This window comes from Mastigoproctus giganteus, chromosome 1 (genome assembly GCF_048544385.1).
Source record: "Mastigoproctus giganteus isolate SK-2022 chromosome 1, ASM4854438v1, whole genome shotgun sequence".
Taxonomy (NCBI): Eukaryota; Metazoa; Arthropoda; class Arachnida; order Uropygi; family Thelyphonidae; genus Mastigoproctus; species Mastigoproctus giganteus.
Genome location: NC_143575.1, coordinates 106699788 through 106716066, shown reverse-complemented (window position 1 = coordinate 106716066; position 16279 = coordinate 106699788). Strand labels below are relative to the sequence as shown.

The 16279-nt window shown below is 38.6% G+C and overlaps 1 protein-coding gene across 2 annotated transcripts in view; it reads right to left on the bottom strand.

Annotated features, from left to right (window-relative positions):
* Positions 1-16279, bottom strand: part of LOC150091079 (uncharacterized) — a 628940-nt gene that overhangs the window by 139544 nt on the left and 473117 nt on the right. For both annotated transcript variants that reach the window (XM_090374068.1, XM_090374078.1), the window contains one exon: positions 13806-13876. In XM_090374068.1, the coding sequence (XP_090230194.1) occupies positions 13806-13876 (71 nt within the window). The remainder of the gene's footprint in view (positions 1-13805; positions 13877-16279) is intronic.

The following is a 16279-nucleotide window of genomic DNA, read 5'->3' as shown; positions in this document are numbered from 1 at the left end:
GATGAGGCTTCTAGCTTCGTGTAGTTTAGCCTTTTCTTGTTCGTGACTCTTCTTCTTCTTCAATCTCCGCTTCACTTGAACAATTTCTCGATGAAATGCTTTTGCCATTTCTTACATCATCATAACATATTCACCATCATCTTCTTGTATCCACATCCTTACATCTCCCTAAATTAATATCCTTTTTGCACACCACATTTTGACATATTTAATCTTTGATTCCGTTTGAATCAATAAGAACATCCTTTAATGGCTTTTTTTTTTTTCGTGCACTTAAAAGTTGTACTTCGCTTTACTTCATTGCAATTTGCAGACCAGTTGCAAACAATACTTTTTTATGTTATAATTTTTAATATTGGCAACTCTATTTTCTTATTTTGTGTCCTGCTTGCTGCCAGAATTGTCAAAAACAACCACTCTTCAACTGTGACTGCCTGATCCACAAACTATATGAGTGCTGTGGGACACGGAGGGAAGAAAAGGAACTGGATGTTGCCATCGTTGCTTGATAAAATTTTACCAGAATGACGCGCAGGTGTATTATATAACAATAAAAGTTTATTTAATGTTGTTTGAATAGTTTTACTTTTTTTCCAAAGTGACTGCGGAAACAATTCTGAAAGAGGTTGCGTTATTCTTACACTGTTGAGCATACATTGATGATGATGGTCTAATTGATTTAGATGGAATCAAAGTTGAAGAGTATCAATATGTACTGCATTAAGGACATTAATTTGAGGGATATAAAAATTTCCGAATTAGTGAAGTTTTACTGTAAATGTACATGAAAGGCAAAAGAACAAACAAATGAATGATTTTTTTTTTTTTTTTTGTTGTTGTTTTCGAATGAAGTTTCATCAGAAATAACTGCAACTTAACAATGAAATGATCTATTATTCTCGCATTATCGCAAAGAGTGGTGTTCACCATTCGGCAGCTGAGGGAAACGCTTCTATTCTTTTGAACTACTTTAGCATTCCTGTAATTCATTTTTTAATAAAACAGTCTTATATTTCAGATTCTCTCTCTCTCTCTCTCTCTCTCTCTCTCCCACCCACCCACCCACCCACCCACACCCACCCACCCACCCACCCACCCACCCACCCACACACACACACACACACACACACACACACACACACAGAGAGAGAGAGAGAGAGAGAGAGAGAGAGAGAGAGAGAGAGAGAGAGAGAGAGGGTTTAAGAACCATAAACTGTCCACTCCCTATGAGTTTTTCTTGATTTCCCTCGCGAGAAATTGTTCTTAAAAGAGTTCACGGGAGTTCCTGCAAGCTCTTCCAAGTCGTAAAACTCCGAAGTACTTGCACAATGGCTAAATGATGGACCGACAAGGCGGAAGACTCGTGTGTTGGATAAGCCCTGTGTTTCTTTCTTCTTCGCCCAACAGTGACAGAAAACAGAAAGAATATTTCGCCTGAGGAGAAATGACAGACCGAATGAGGCAGTCGAAAGTAAACAAGAACTCTGAGGAAAACCATCACAAGAATAAAAACTGTTGGAGAATGGAGAACGTTAAACGGGAAGTAATCCGGAAGCGGAATGTGATGTCATTAAGACTTGTTACAGAAGAATTCGCTGCAAAAAATGTAAGTGGTGAGACATAAATCTGCAATCAATTTCGAAATATTTTCAAAGTGCTGAAACTAATTACTATCAGACAGATGCTATACTGGTTATGAAATGTTAACTCTAAAAAACACATCATGAGAAGCTCCAAAATATTATGAGTACATAACGTATACTCCAAAATATACCGAGAATAAGATCACATACCAAAGCTCATATTAATAAAAATTAAGTTTTATCTGTAATGAAATGGTCTCTCATATTTTACTACGGCAATGAGATAACACAGTGTTATACTTCAAATAAAGAGCGCTTTCTACTGAGCAGTGTTACTGAAATTATTTTAAAGTAAGGAGGCCTTTATTGATGTTGTATATCGAAAGTAGTACTCTTAAGAGCTGTACAAGATCGAATAACGGTCACAGCACCAGTAAATGACTGATATCAGCACCAGTAAATGACTGATATCTGGAATTAACTGCCTCATAACATACCGAGTATCTAAAGCCAACTTGAATTCCGTGGACTCTGGGAGGGACACTCGTAAGCAAGACGATCTATGATTTTTAAACATCTTCCTACATTTACATCCAACGCAGAGAAGTAACAGTTTCAACTGGGGTCTGAACATATCAATTGGATGAATGAGTCTAGAATTCAGTCTAGAGTGCTACTCTCGATGTAAGTTCATCTGACGAGAGACAGAGATCTTTATTGTAAAAATACTTACGATTATGATTATTAAGTAATAGTAAGTATTCTTACTATTTTTACTATTATTACTTTTTAAGTTTATTTATACTGGGTGGTTATAAAATAAGTTTCCCTATTCAGGAAACCCAGTGTAAAAACAGTTAGAGTTAGGAAACCCAGTGTAAAGGAGGCCTTTATTGATGTTGTATATTGATGTTGAAATGACATACCCACCGATTTTCACTCTGTGAAAATCAAATCGGTGGGTATGTCATTTAGGGCCTACGCCACGGTCAATATCCATTATAGCTCTTACAAAAAAGGAACGTGCTCATTTAGCAAAACTGTTCTACCAGAATAATAGTAACGCTAATGCAGCACTACGTGAATATCGGAAACTTAGAGATTTGCGTAAAGGACCTTTGACATTGTCAGTGGGGCTTCGAAAACTAATAAGAAATTTGAAGCGACTGGGGAGTTAGGTGTAATTAAAGGCAGGGGACGACCACCTATCGGAACGGAGGTAGTGGATGAAGTGGCGGTTGCAATGGTCACAATGCGAAACACTACCAGTCAGTAGTACCTGCCAGAGGTGTGTCAAGAGACTTGAACCTTCCTTGGTCTACTGCACGTAAAGTCACCAGAAAATTCATTCCTACAATAGCAACAGTATACCCGAAATCTCTCACATGGTTCTTCCCTGGCCTATATGTCACCTTTCTGTTAACTGGCCATGGATCTATCAGAGGAAAGCTCACTGCACTCGGGATTACCGAAACCCCACAATGCCTCTCGAAATGGTTCCCTCGAAAGTTGGGATCGCCTGATGTACGAGTGCGAAATATATAAAGACTTGAGATGCCTCCTACTGACTAGGATACATTACCTTCCTAAAAACCAAAAACAGCACAGAAAGAGAAGAAGACTATGTCGCCTTTACGCGCTATTCACAAGATTTATTCGTACGATAAATATAGTCACCATGGATATAGTCACTGTCCGGATCATCATCAAAACCAAGAGAAGACAACCACCTATATTTTGGGAATCAATACAGAGGCCTACCAGCAAATCTGAGAAGATCCAGTATAGGACAGCCACAGCTGCATTCCTATTTATATCCCTACTGATTTACGGATCACCAGATAGGATTTTAACTACCAAACTGGACATCACCACTGAAACTGACATCACGACCGGACCTGAATGAGAAGAGTAAGAAGTTTGTGAAAAATGGCGATCGCGCTTGTGTTCCCTTGCACGGCAGCTTTTCTCCCACTCCCATCCCCTATTTACGCCTGATGGATGCATTCCATTGTACCTCGGGGATGCCGTCTTCTTCATCCCCCATACTTCTACCTGTTCTCCCCCTTTCTTGACTCTAAAGTCCACCCACTCTAACTTTTTTTTTTACATCTGTCTCCGTCAGGAAGCTTAGGCGACCCTGGCATAGACTAGCCAGAAAATAATGGGATGTGTGCGGGCAACGCGTGTGGCAATCACAATGGGATTCCAGTACTACTGGTCAAGTCACCCGCTCTTTTGTTCCTGCAGTTACCTTCCCTCTCAACGAGAAAACCATTGGCGGACGGCCAATGGTTTTCTCCCAGCCTAAAAACATAACATCGTATATACTTACTGGGCACGGCTCCATCAACTCCAAACTATTTCAATTTGGTTTGTCTGACACCAATCTCTGCTTGTGTGGTGTTGAGGAAACCTGGGCACACATTCTGTATCGCTGCAACCTGTACCACAACGACAGATCTACACTACAAGCTGCTGTCAGCAGCTTCTCTGAAGGAAATGAAGTGGCGCTGACTGGAAATTCTCAATCGTTCTCAGCTCTACAACAATTCTGCACTACTGTTTTCACCAAAAGAAAGCAACTCTTCTCAAGTCTATCAACATGTCAACAACAAGGAACCAACCCAACACCTGCAATGTCTATCGATATCTCTTAAAACTGATATCACCTGCCATGTACTTTTTTTAGCTGGTACCCCAGTTTGGGCAGCTGTGGGTACGGGATTAGCTAGCACCCACTGCTATAGCACTACCTCCAGTGGGTGCGGTTTTCGTTCTTCCTAGGGCAGAAAAAGACTGCTGTCTTGTGGTTCCTGTGATACTTCTGATTAACTGCGGGATGTTATTTGTAGTGCAAACATGTTACATGTTCATTACACTTATGGCATTATAATTAACATTATTCTATGTATATCATCGTATATAACGTGTATGTATGTATGTACATAGCGGATTTGCCAGTTTATGGCTAGGGGCCGCTTGTTGTTTTGTAAATAAAGAAGGGGCCCTACGGCCAAATGCCAGGACACCCAACAGAACCCAACACAAAACTACGTATTCAACACAGAACCCTTTTCTGGCATTTACAGTAGTTCTGTATTTCTTCACAGTGTAGATATGGCGCAGATGTGGGAAACCACAGGCAGCACCTGACCCTAATTCTATGCACACTATGTACGTAAAGTGCTTCGAATAATTTTACACTGGTTCCCGAACAAGATTCACGTATTGCAAGAACTAAAGTCTTGGGATCAGTAACAACGAATAGACTTTTCTCTACGATTTCTGGCTCGTATGGAACTTGACGATACGTGGGCTCGAATGATCTTGTGGTCTGATGAGGCACATTTCACTCTTTATGGGGCTGTAAATGCACAAAACTGCTGAATATTCTTGTCCATCTGCTGTGCATGAAAGACCACTACAAAGTCCATACGTTACAGTATGGTGTGGATTCACAGCAGAGTTTATAACTGGACCATTTTTCTTTGAAGAGTCTACACCTCATGAGCCCATAAGGTGTACGGTACTGCGCTCTTCTAATTTTATCACATTATTCCCGCTCTGCAAGAAAAGAAAGGCAATGTTTGGAGACCGTAGTGTTCATGAAACATGATGCCCCTCTCCACGTTGGTCGACAAGTGAAGGAACTGCTCCGTTCAACATTCGAAAATGTTCGCATCATTTCTAGAGACTTTCCACAGTTGTGGCCAGCCCGATCCGCAAATCTCAATCCCTGTGATTTCTGGCTATGGGGATACCTGAAAGACAGTTTACCGTGGCGGCATACAGATGCTTGTCGATTTGAAAGCAAGCATTAAACAGCATGTAGCCAACATCCCCAATGAGATGCTACGCGCAGCTGTGTCGCACGCAGTCCTCCGTTTTCAGAATGTCATCTGAAGAGAAGGAAAGCACATAGAACAATATCTGTAGATTTCTAAGTTCTGATATTAAAATCTAATCTTAAGTTAAGTACTCCCATCTCATGTTTACAGTGCCAATTTCTCCCCTGGTGGCGGAAATTTGAAATATATATATATATTTTTTTCTACAAATCTCTTCCTCATACTCTAAATGACACACCCACCGATTTTCACAGCGCTATCTCTAACTGTTTTGACACTGTGGTCTCCTGAATAAGGAAACTTATTTTATAATCACCCGGTACTTCGCCTGGTGAGGCATGGGCATGCCTTACTGACTACCTCGGGTTGCCTTCCCTATCGATCGTGGCCTTTTCTACACGGTGTGGGGAAAACAATGATTATAGGCACTGTGCTATCCGCGAGGACGCTGTGATAGGAAACAGTCTGATAAATGAAGTCGCTTTAGCATTCGACTGGATTACTGGGGCATTTCCTGAGCTTTCATCTGGAATTCTCCATCCTCAAGTGCCGAATGCAGATGAGAAAAATTCAATGAAGAGTTTTAGTGAGATGAGCAACCTACGCTTTAGGACACGTCGAGGCAGCCTTAGTATCATAGATCAAGGGCATAGATCATGTCCGTGCTTTTAATGCCTTGTGGTAGTCTAAGCTTGTGGATCATTTCCCTTTAGCAGCTCGTACTCTATGGTGTATACAGTTTTAATGGTGGTTGGGCTGCTGACGCTCATAGTTGTGTCGCAAGCAAGTGCAATGCGTGTGGTCTGCATCAAAATCATTATGTGCTGAAAATGCATAAGTGCGACTACGTCATATAAAAATTTAGTGATGGTGAATCTTGTCTAAAATATTTAATCCTATTGGCCTATTCATCTGTGGGTAAAGGTAATAGATATTACCTTGAAATTCTAATAATGGATATATATTCGAAGATAATTGAATCCATAAAGTTAAATAGCTGCTTCATTACAATGAAGCAGCTATTTAATTTTATGAAACTTAATTTGTCACGGATTTATCAAGGGTCGTTCCACCTGCACAGATATGATTTAGTTTGTCACGAATATATCCCAGACGCTTGACAAAGGAAAACAAGTCGACTCCATCTTCCTTGATTTAAGCAAAGCCTTCGACAAGGTAGTCCATCAGAGACTAATCAATAAACTGTATCGCTATGGTTTCAGAGGACAGGCACTAAACTGGATTGCAAACTACTTGGAAGGTAGAAAAATGTAGGTGACATTTAAAGGTAAAATCTCACATCCTTTCAAGCCTGAAATTGGTGTCCCACAGGACACCAATTTCATCACCAGGTTCATCCTTAGGCTCGCTATTATTTCTTATCTACATCAACGACCTGCCAAATACCCTTGGAGACTACCAAATCAAAATCAAAATATTTGCAGCGACATAAAAATTTATAATGCAATTCGCAGTACCAATGACTGCATCATCCTAAACGAAGCTCTTCAACGAGTTATTCAGTGGCTGAAGGAGAACAAAATGGTAATCAATGAAAATAAGTGTGAGCTGATGAGCTTTGCTAATGCACACAAGAAAAGCAAACTTAATTTTCCTTATTTTATCAACAATAAGGCAATCAAAAAAGTTAGTACAGCCAAAAATTTAGGTATCTTTATTAAATAATCATTTTCCTTTGATGTCCATGTCTCAAACATTGTGAAAGCAGCTAGCAAAAACTAGGTTTCCTGAAAATGATTAACCGAGACTTCAATCAATTGGCACTTTTCATCTTTCTCTACAAAATCTATGTTAGGCCAGCCCTAGAATTTGCCTTACAGGTCTGGTCCCCACATGCAGCTTACTAAAAATTAGAAATTGAAAATATTCAAAAAAGAGCAATACAGTACATTTGACTTAAACGTGGCCTTGAATACAATGAAAATCCTACTAAGAGTGGTGTGTATTCTTTGGACTTGAAATGCTGGAAGAAAGAAGAGATAAAGCAGACTTACTCCTTTTTAACCAGCTGTTAAATGGAACCCCGAATTGCCCTCATCTCGTCTCACAAATAACTTTCAACGCACCGACAAGAGCTTTAAGAAACCATCCTATGCGAGAACAAATTATGGATACTCCAACTTCTATAACAGGACTGCAAGATCAATCAACAAAGAAAATCTGGAGATATTTGACACCCCTGGATACTTTCAAGAGGCAACTGAAATTGCTAACCTCATCCATTACCTGAACCTTATTGACTCTTCTTGCAAGTTCTAAGACTGATTGTGTAATGTGTGTGAAGAAATACCAATGCTTTACCTTACTTCTACCTGTTCACTTAAATCTGACTGATCCGTCCTATTTTTATTTATTTAGTTTTATTTTTATCTGTAGATTTCAATTTACTGTTTTGTATCCTCTTTATGTACATTTACTTTTCGCTTTACTTTGGAAATGTATACTCCAAGCTATTGCTTTGAAGTTGTGTAATAATGCTTTGTAGCTGCACCCCCAGGAACGTTTGATTGCTGTTTTGTAGTTGTTAATAACAATAATAATAAAAAAGATAACAATAATACCGAGTAACATCGAAATGAATGAACAGCATATACGCTACTATTAAAAGCATTTGGAAGGGTATCACAAAAAAACAAAACAAAAACAGGCCAACCTTTTGGTTACAGTGACAACATCGATTCGTCATTGAAAACTATTGACCACTTCCTCATCGGACTCAGAAGGAATTTTGTATCTATTCTTCCTTCAGTGCAGTCACCAGTTCAGATGCAGAAGAAGGATGTACTGACTGCGCCCTGATAAGGCGTTCCAGTTCATTGCAAAAGTATTCGAGCTATGGGTGGATAAAGGAATTACTGGACGAAGTCCAATAAATTTCTTCTCTTCAAACCGGGTTATCACACGGATCTGTATGGGATGAAGCGTCATCGTGCTGGAACATGGAGGGCTCATTTATGTAGAATTATCAGGACTGTACAACTGACATCCTGGACAATTCTGGTGCCTACACTCTGGCAGAGTCGGTATCAGGGACGTATTCGAGAGGAAGGGGCAGAGGGCATATGCCCGCCCACTTAACCATGTGTATAAGTGTTCCTAGGTCTGTGCAATTAAACACTCAAAAACCTGGTCGTCATGCCCCCCCCCCCCTTACGATGATACCTGGATATGATGGAGGTTGGTATTGATTTTTTTTGGCACTAAAACAAACTGTAGGAGTCCAAACCACGAGATGCAGGACGCAGTATGATCCCTTATTTTATTTTAACTGTTTTATTTTATTTATTTATTTATTTATTTTTGCATCAAAGCAACTAAGACTATGAGACGTCAGGCGTCTGTTAATAGAGTGTATACTTGGTTTATCTATTTTTCTGGATAAAAAAGGGAGTTTCTAAAAAACCTGTTGGGATGGGAACGCGCAACCCTCCACTTAACTCAGTCACGGGATAAAAATAAACCGATAAGAATTCCTCCCGTCTGAACAGAATTCGAACTGAACACAGATTCGAACTGAGCCTTTTTATGATCGCTGTGCTACATGCGAAAACTCCTCCGAACTTCAATGGGGGCATAATACACTACGATAGGATGTGATGTTCCCCAGGTATTCTCGACACGAGCACCCGACCGTCTGAAACCAGTAAAGCTGGTCGTCACACTACAGGCGTTGTTTCTACTGTTCCATGGTCTCAAGACCGATGACCTCGGCACTGCTGGAAACAATGTTTTTGACGTTCACTGATGTGTGGGTTAAGCTCCAATACAACTAAGGCGTCATCATACTATGTCAGTAAATTGCACTTACCTATTTGCTGGACGAAAGACCAAAGTTTCCAAGAGAAAAAAAACATGCAACCGTCACCTGAGCCCGACTAACTCAGCCACATTGTGAAAACGGTGGGATATGGGGACTCATGAGTAGCAGCTCTGCCGTGAAATCCCATATCGTGCGCATCATGAACGCACTTACGGCCGCTCTTGTGGACATCTGGAGCTCCAACGTAACGTTTTCAAGGAAATCGCTCGGTTTCCTTTCGGTACTTCTTCAAGAATCAGTGATTCTTATTCGTCAGGTTTTGACGAAAATTGCAGTAGTTTTTCTGGGATAGTGGAAAATATGAACATGTGATCAAAGAAATTTTCTCACGTAATAAACGGGATAACGTGGACGTATAGCATATCCAGAGGGGTAGCTAGGTTTTCGGCGCCCTTGGCAAATTCGTGGCTACGCGCCTTTTTCGATAATTGGTAAAATCATAATAAATAATAAGTACAGTCGGACCTCTGTTTAACAAACTTCTTTATAGCGAATTTTTCTATTTAGAGATAAATGTTTTCTTTTTACCGAATTTTTTTTAGAATTCGCTAAATAGAATTTTATTCTTTACCGAATTTTCTTAAAATTTTTTTATTTCTTTGTTTTATGGAAACGAAAATTTTCCATATAACGACTGCATTACGAGACTTAACTGGGTACACATCTTTCGCACCCATGGCCTTCAAGCAAGCAATAGTGCTGTTGTTAAGCTCGAATTAAAAGATAAAGAGATTACCATCTGCAACTCAGTGGGACCCGTAAAACCTATCCGTCTACCTGTCCCACATACCGAGAAGTCGAGCTAGTAAACTACTTTCTGTGTATCCACAGCCAGTGGGCAGACCAAGGTGTATTAAACATTCAGACATTAGGCTCTGGTCAACCTTTTATTGTAAGCACCATGTTAGAGATTTAGAAGAGAGCGGTTTTCCTTTATCCTGACAAGCATTCATCTGTTGTTTCGTGGAAGCGAAACGGCACCGTTTCAAAGCTATTGGCCTATCATCAAGCACAATATGAGATACAGAGGAAATGATGTCTCCCACACTACTATCTAAGTCTTTTCGAGTTATCTATGGTGTATCCACACCGATATTATATAGATATAAAACTCTTACTCTTAACATATTATGCCTTGTTGCATTTAGTTATTTTAAGTTATTTCACTTCGTACTTTTGTTGCTAACAAATTAATAAATTCATGCTGAATTTCTGTAGATAAATAATTAGTGTGGTGTTTAATATGCGATTTTCCAGAGCATTTTTCATACCAACGTCAAATTGGTTGACAAATTTTATCAAGTTTAAAAATAGGCCACAATTTTTTTCTTCGGTATCGATATTACTAGCATGTCCACGAAATGCCAAATTATTTTCAGCACAGAACAATATACATCTCAATATTATTTTCAATATATGACGCCATTTCGAAATTTCGCTTCTTAGTGCTGCTTGTGCAGCGTCGTCAATTAGTCCACCTTTTTTGAAGACCCTTTTCTAATAATTTCCAATTTGTGAAATTGTTTATGTGTTGTTGAAATAAATTCTCGTGAAAAGAACGTTTGGATTTAGATGTTTCAAATCCTTAAATCCATCTGAGCTGCAAAATGGAACATTATTTGTGCCAGATACAAATAACAGGCACTGAAACAATATATTGCACTTTGTTTTTGCAATAAAATAACCATTTCCTCTTTTTTTTTTTTTTTTTTTTTCAATACCTTCATTTTTGTATTTCCACGAATTATTGAAACATCGGCCATTAGTGACAGGATATGTCTGTTTATACGACAACCAAGTCAGTAGAGTTTACAATAAATCGTCAATACAAATATTTATCGTATTTAGCAGTCACGGGCTTGAACCCCGGTCCACTCAAGGAACGCGTGCTCTGCACTCTCGCTCCTGACCACTGGGCTACGTCAGGCCTTTTAAGACTATATGTTTGGGACCGTGTTGCACCATAAGAGATCTCTTTTTGTGGGTATTAAAGTTCCATGTGGTTGGATCATTAAAATTCAGACTTAATGTTCCATGTTAATATTATTGCTGCCATCATTTTATTCTGCCAACTGTTGTTGGTTATTGTCCACACTTTCTAATTCTTTTAAAATAACTTCAACTGTTTGAGCTTTTTCTTGGACTTCCATTTCAGTGGCATCATCATTTGTTTCATCTTCATTCGAATCATGTTCGTTTTCTTTGTCACTTTCAGGTTTGGAGTGGCTTATTGTAATCCAGTTTTGTAAACTAGCGGAATGTTTTTTATAATTTCCTCTTTATGCAGTCTTTGTACGCGGTACTGATGTCCACTTTTTTTTTTCTTTGGTGGCATGTCTAAAATTAATTTGGCCTTTATTGTTTTATTTAAATTATAAATCACAATATTCACGATTATCTGTATATATAGCAATCACAAAAACACTATAACTTATAACTTATTCAGTTTGCACACAATGCGTGAATTGTGAACTACTGTGCATTCGAGCATGCGCTGATAAAGCGATCGCCTGATTGATCCCTTCAAAGTTACATTCTGGACAGCAAATAGATCTATGATACTATGCAGTATGTACTCAGATGTAAGGATGCATGCAGGCTTGAATCGCCGTGTGAAAATTAATTTTCACCCTTCCTGTGCTGCCACCTTGATTCGACATCATCGAGGGGCGCCATTTCGTCAGCTAGCCTCGGGTGTCAAAATAGCTTCGCACTACTGTATACTGATGTGGCCTGTCAGTGGCGCCCTTGGCACCTGCCCCAATGCCAAGGCGTTCCTACTGAGGAGCATATCGTTGGAAAGCTAAGGAATTTAGAAACAGAAATATTAAGGTTTTAAGACACAAAAAAAAAAAAAAAAAAAAATCCTTTCGGAAACTGAGAAAAGCGTTAATTCGAAAACGAATCTGGTTTCAAGTCACCTAGTGTTTTCAGATTGAATGTAATTTTTTTCTTTACAATTAAATAAACTCTGAGGATGGAAAAGAGTTCTGCACATTTATGAAAACATTCTTCAACTTGGACATGTCATCAGATCTTTCGATAAATACTACACGTAATGGAACAACTACAGATGTTGTATTTATCGTGAATTAAATCTCTTCGGTGTAAAAATTATATATCCTACTTTAGTCATCACAGACCAATAATTTCAGTAACCGATATGTAATTATTATTAATTATATAATATCGGTGTAAATACACCATAGTTTACCCATAAATTTGGCGCCTCCGTAGCCAGGTGGGAAGGAGCAGCAGTGAGTAGCACGCGCTTCTTGATTAAACCGGGGTTCGAGCCATCACCACCAAATACGGAGGATGCGGAAAGGTCAGGGAATGACCACCGCATATCCCGGAGCAATATGGCCTTAGTTGCTAATGCTCTTAAAAACCAAACAACAACCCATAAATTTAACTACATTAAGTAGTGTAACGGCATCGTTTGATTTTATCTCATATTGTGGCTAACTTCACAACGAGATACCAGGTATTGCACTACTTCGAATAAATAACGCTTCTATAGTAGAGGAGACTACTGTTATTTATTCTCAGTGGGCACCACACAGACGCGTTTCGGAGCTTGTTGGCTCACTCATCGGTGGCGCGGTCAGGTACCCTGATAATGCAGACATGTATTTACACCGATATTTTATAGTTAATTTCGCCCATAAGATATTATGACTTGTGCATTTAGTCTTCAAAAAATTATTATTAATAAATAAAAACATTGTTATATTATTATACATGAATTTTATTAATATCTGAAAATTAAAACGATTTTAACGCCTGCCGATGACTCTTAAATGTAAAACACCTTAAATATGCTAGCGGCAGGACACATTATGTACCTGCTACAGAATTTTATTTATTTATTTTTGATCGTTTTTGCACACTTACATCGCCCTCGTTCTTCCAACTTTTCAATATGCAGGCTAGGGTAGATTTTGCAAGGTTAAAACGCATGGGCGTCCCACGCAATCACAACATTCTGATATGCCAACGATTAAATCCCTTCGAAATTCTGTTAAGTCTTCCTTTTCCACGATTCATTCTGCGTGTTTATGATGTTTTGGATATCGCCTACGCATCCGTACACTATTCATTCTTTGCATACATCTGGCTTTCACCATTAATTCTTGGGAATGATGTCCGAATACTTTTGGCAAGTTAGTATAAAAAAGTCAGTAAGAATCAACAGAGATTACGAGCAGTACAAAATTTAACACAGGATGGAAAGTAAACAAAGAGACAATTTGTCAAGTCCACAAAGAACACTTATAATTGCTGCATATATAGTACAATTGTTATAATTATTATTAATAATAATTATAACAAATATGGAAACGTTGGTAGAATATTTCCATATTCGTATTCGATTTGGTGTATAAATACTTCAGCAGGCGAGTAATGAATGCATAACAATGTGGAAAAAAATATAAGTTTAACAGGCACTAGGGTACATGACATTTGATACTGGTAATTAGCAAAACTAATTTCTATTACGACCATGATCTGAATCAAAATCCTTACTTCTGTAGCAGAAAGCGTTCCTCTTCTGGAGTCTGAAGAGCCTGCTTCAACCTCATGACTCCGTTTTCCTTCTACAAAGAGAAAAATAAAAATTAAAATCAACTGGAAAATTATAAGATGTTGCAAACTAACACTGACATTTGTTTTAAAAAAATTATAGCAAGTCGAAGTCTACAATTCTCCCTGAGACAGCAGGATGTGCCAGGGGATCAGTAACATAAATTTCATCATAATACTAGAAGGGTAAGGCATGCCAAGGAGCAGGTAGTTTATAACAAGAAGGGACATTTAAATAGTAACAATAACACTTAATATTAATAATAAAACTAAACTGCTTAATAATTATAATTTAATTATTGTGAGATGAAAGAAGTTATTTTGGCAATATATATATATATATATATCACGTTCTTACGGTGACCAGGTCTTCCCCTGTGTGGATTTATAACACGATATTAGGTCTTTATCCCTCGTTCAAGACCACTCCGAATCTCATGGTTCCGGCTGAAAATGGGTTTGTTAGAGGATGACTGTAATATGTTGTATCCTCATATATTATTCAGAGTCCACACGGAGCTGGTTAAATATGTCGAACATACTGCGTGGGAACATCATGTTGAGAGATCTGAGGCGGGTTCCCCTAAGAAGAACGTCGAGAAGCTGCTTTATAGGATTCTCAGTTGTTAGACTACCTAGTGATATTTCTGCCCTTTAAGGATATCCATTCTATAGGAAATGAACCTCGCCAGAGTGTAGATATTGGTGTTCATAAGTAAAATTTGCCAGAGGGTCCATCTTATGGAAGTATCCAGGATATTTTCTGATATGGACAGGGGCCTTCCTAAGAGGCGATGTGGCCAGCGGAGGTATTCGACTACAGAGCACAAACGACTCAGCTTAAAAGCTGAGTCGTTGGTGATCATGCCCATATCACAGGGCTACAGGGGATGTGTATCTCCTGTCATCTTGTATTCCTCTGTAATGTGTACTGCGTGAGAAGTGATGGGTGGGGAAACCTTCCGGAACTCCTGTTTGGCTCTCCACAATGCACCTAGGGTTTTCCTCTTGGCCATGGCAATGCGCGATATGAAGGTTAGTTGGCGGTCACACTATCTCTAAGACGAGACACTATTGGATTTGTTTACTGATGTGTCCCACCAAGAAGACTGATTTTACTCTCCAGCCTTTTCTTAGTGAAAGCAATTTGTGCTGCCTTTAGGTTCAATTCAGTAATTTTAAGAGACTTGATAAGCTCTGAGGCGCCATACATGAAGGCCTTTAAGGCATTTGCTGAATCTCTGGAGTAGATGAACACATTGAGGTCATTCGCACAGGATATGAAGTCCCTATGCCGGGATATGAAGGGCGGTAGCGAAAAGAAAGGAGGACACTATCACCCTGCAGTACCCTGTACAGCAGAAGGGTTGCATTCTGTAGGATGACCCTGTTTAGGGTAATGCAGACGGCCTTCTCGCCATGTGTTTCACTGATTTTCCTCGTGGTAAGAAGAGCATTAATGAAATAAAGAAGTGGGGAAGTTATGTGGAAATGCTTCTGTAGAATTGTGAGAAGGATGTTTACTGAGATCCTATCATAAGATGTTCCGTTGTCTGGAGAAAACGATCTGTTCTCCCATTTTTCAGTGTATTGCAGGCGTTCCAAAGTCTCAAAGAGGTTGGTTACATTTGATCTACTTGTCACTGTCGAATGAAGAGATGTGGATCTGTATCCAAAACAGTGGCTAAAGAGGTGGTTTAGTTCTTAAATATATATACTTGTTTCAGAAATTGCATAGTTCTTGTATACTACACTCGGTTAGCATTTCACTTACTGCGACCCCCATGGCTTGTGTTTTTGTAGATGGTCAAAAGCACAGAACATTTACAGTATAAAATACTAGTGCCACCTTAAAATTTTTGAATGCCCTGAGCCAATAATATGATGCATCCTCTCACAGTAGGTGGAATAGATATATTTAGTAAGTAACACTAAATATATATATATATTAAAAGTAAACACAGATTTTATTGTTCATAAATAAAAACTGTAATTCTTATAAAAGAATTAAATATAAAATATAAAAAAAAAACCCAAAAATTTGAACCAACAAAAAATTATCAATAACTTAATTCCTTCAACCCCAAGAATACAAGACTATTTTATAGCATATTCAGGGCCAAAATTAAAACGTTTGTTCCTGTACACCAGCATTCTCAAATTTTGAGATACCGCGATTCCCTAAAATGATAAATGAATTTGTGCAACTCCCATGAATAAACTAATCATTTCATTTAAAATACAGATTCAATTTTAATCTACAGTATATATCAAGTGAAACAATGATGGAACTTTACAACTTTGTAAAATAAAACTGTTTCATTGAAGATAAACAGAAAACAATCAAATTTAAAAGCTGAGATAAAATAAAAAAAAAAAAAAAAAAGGGAGCTTCCCCCAGCTCCAAGTTGCTCGCG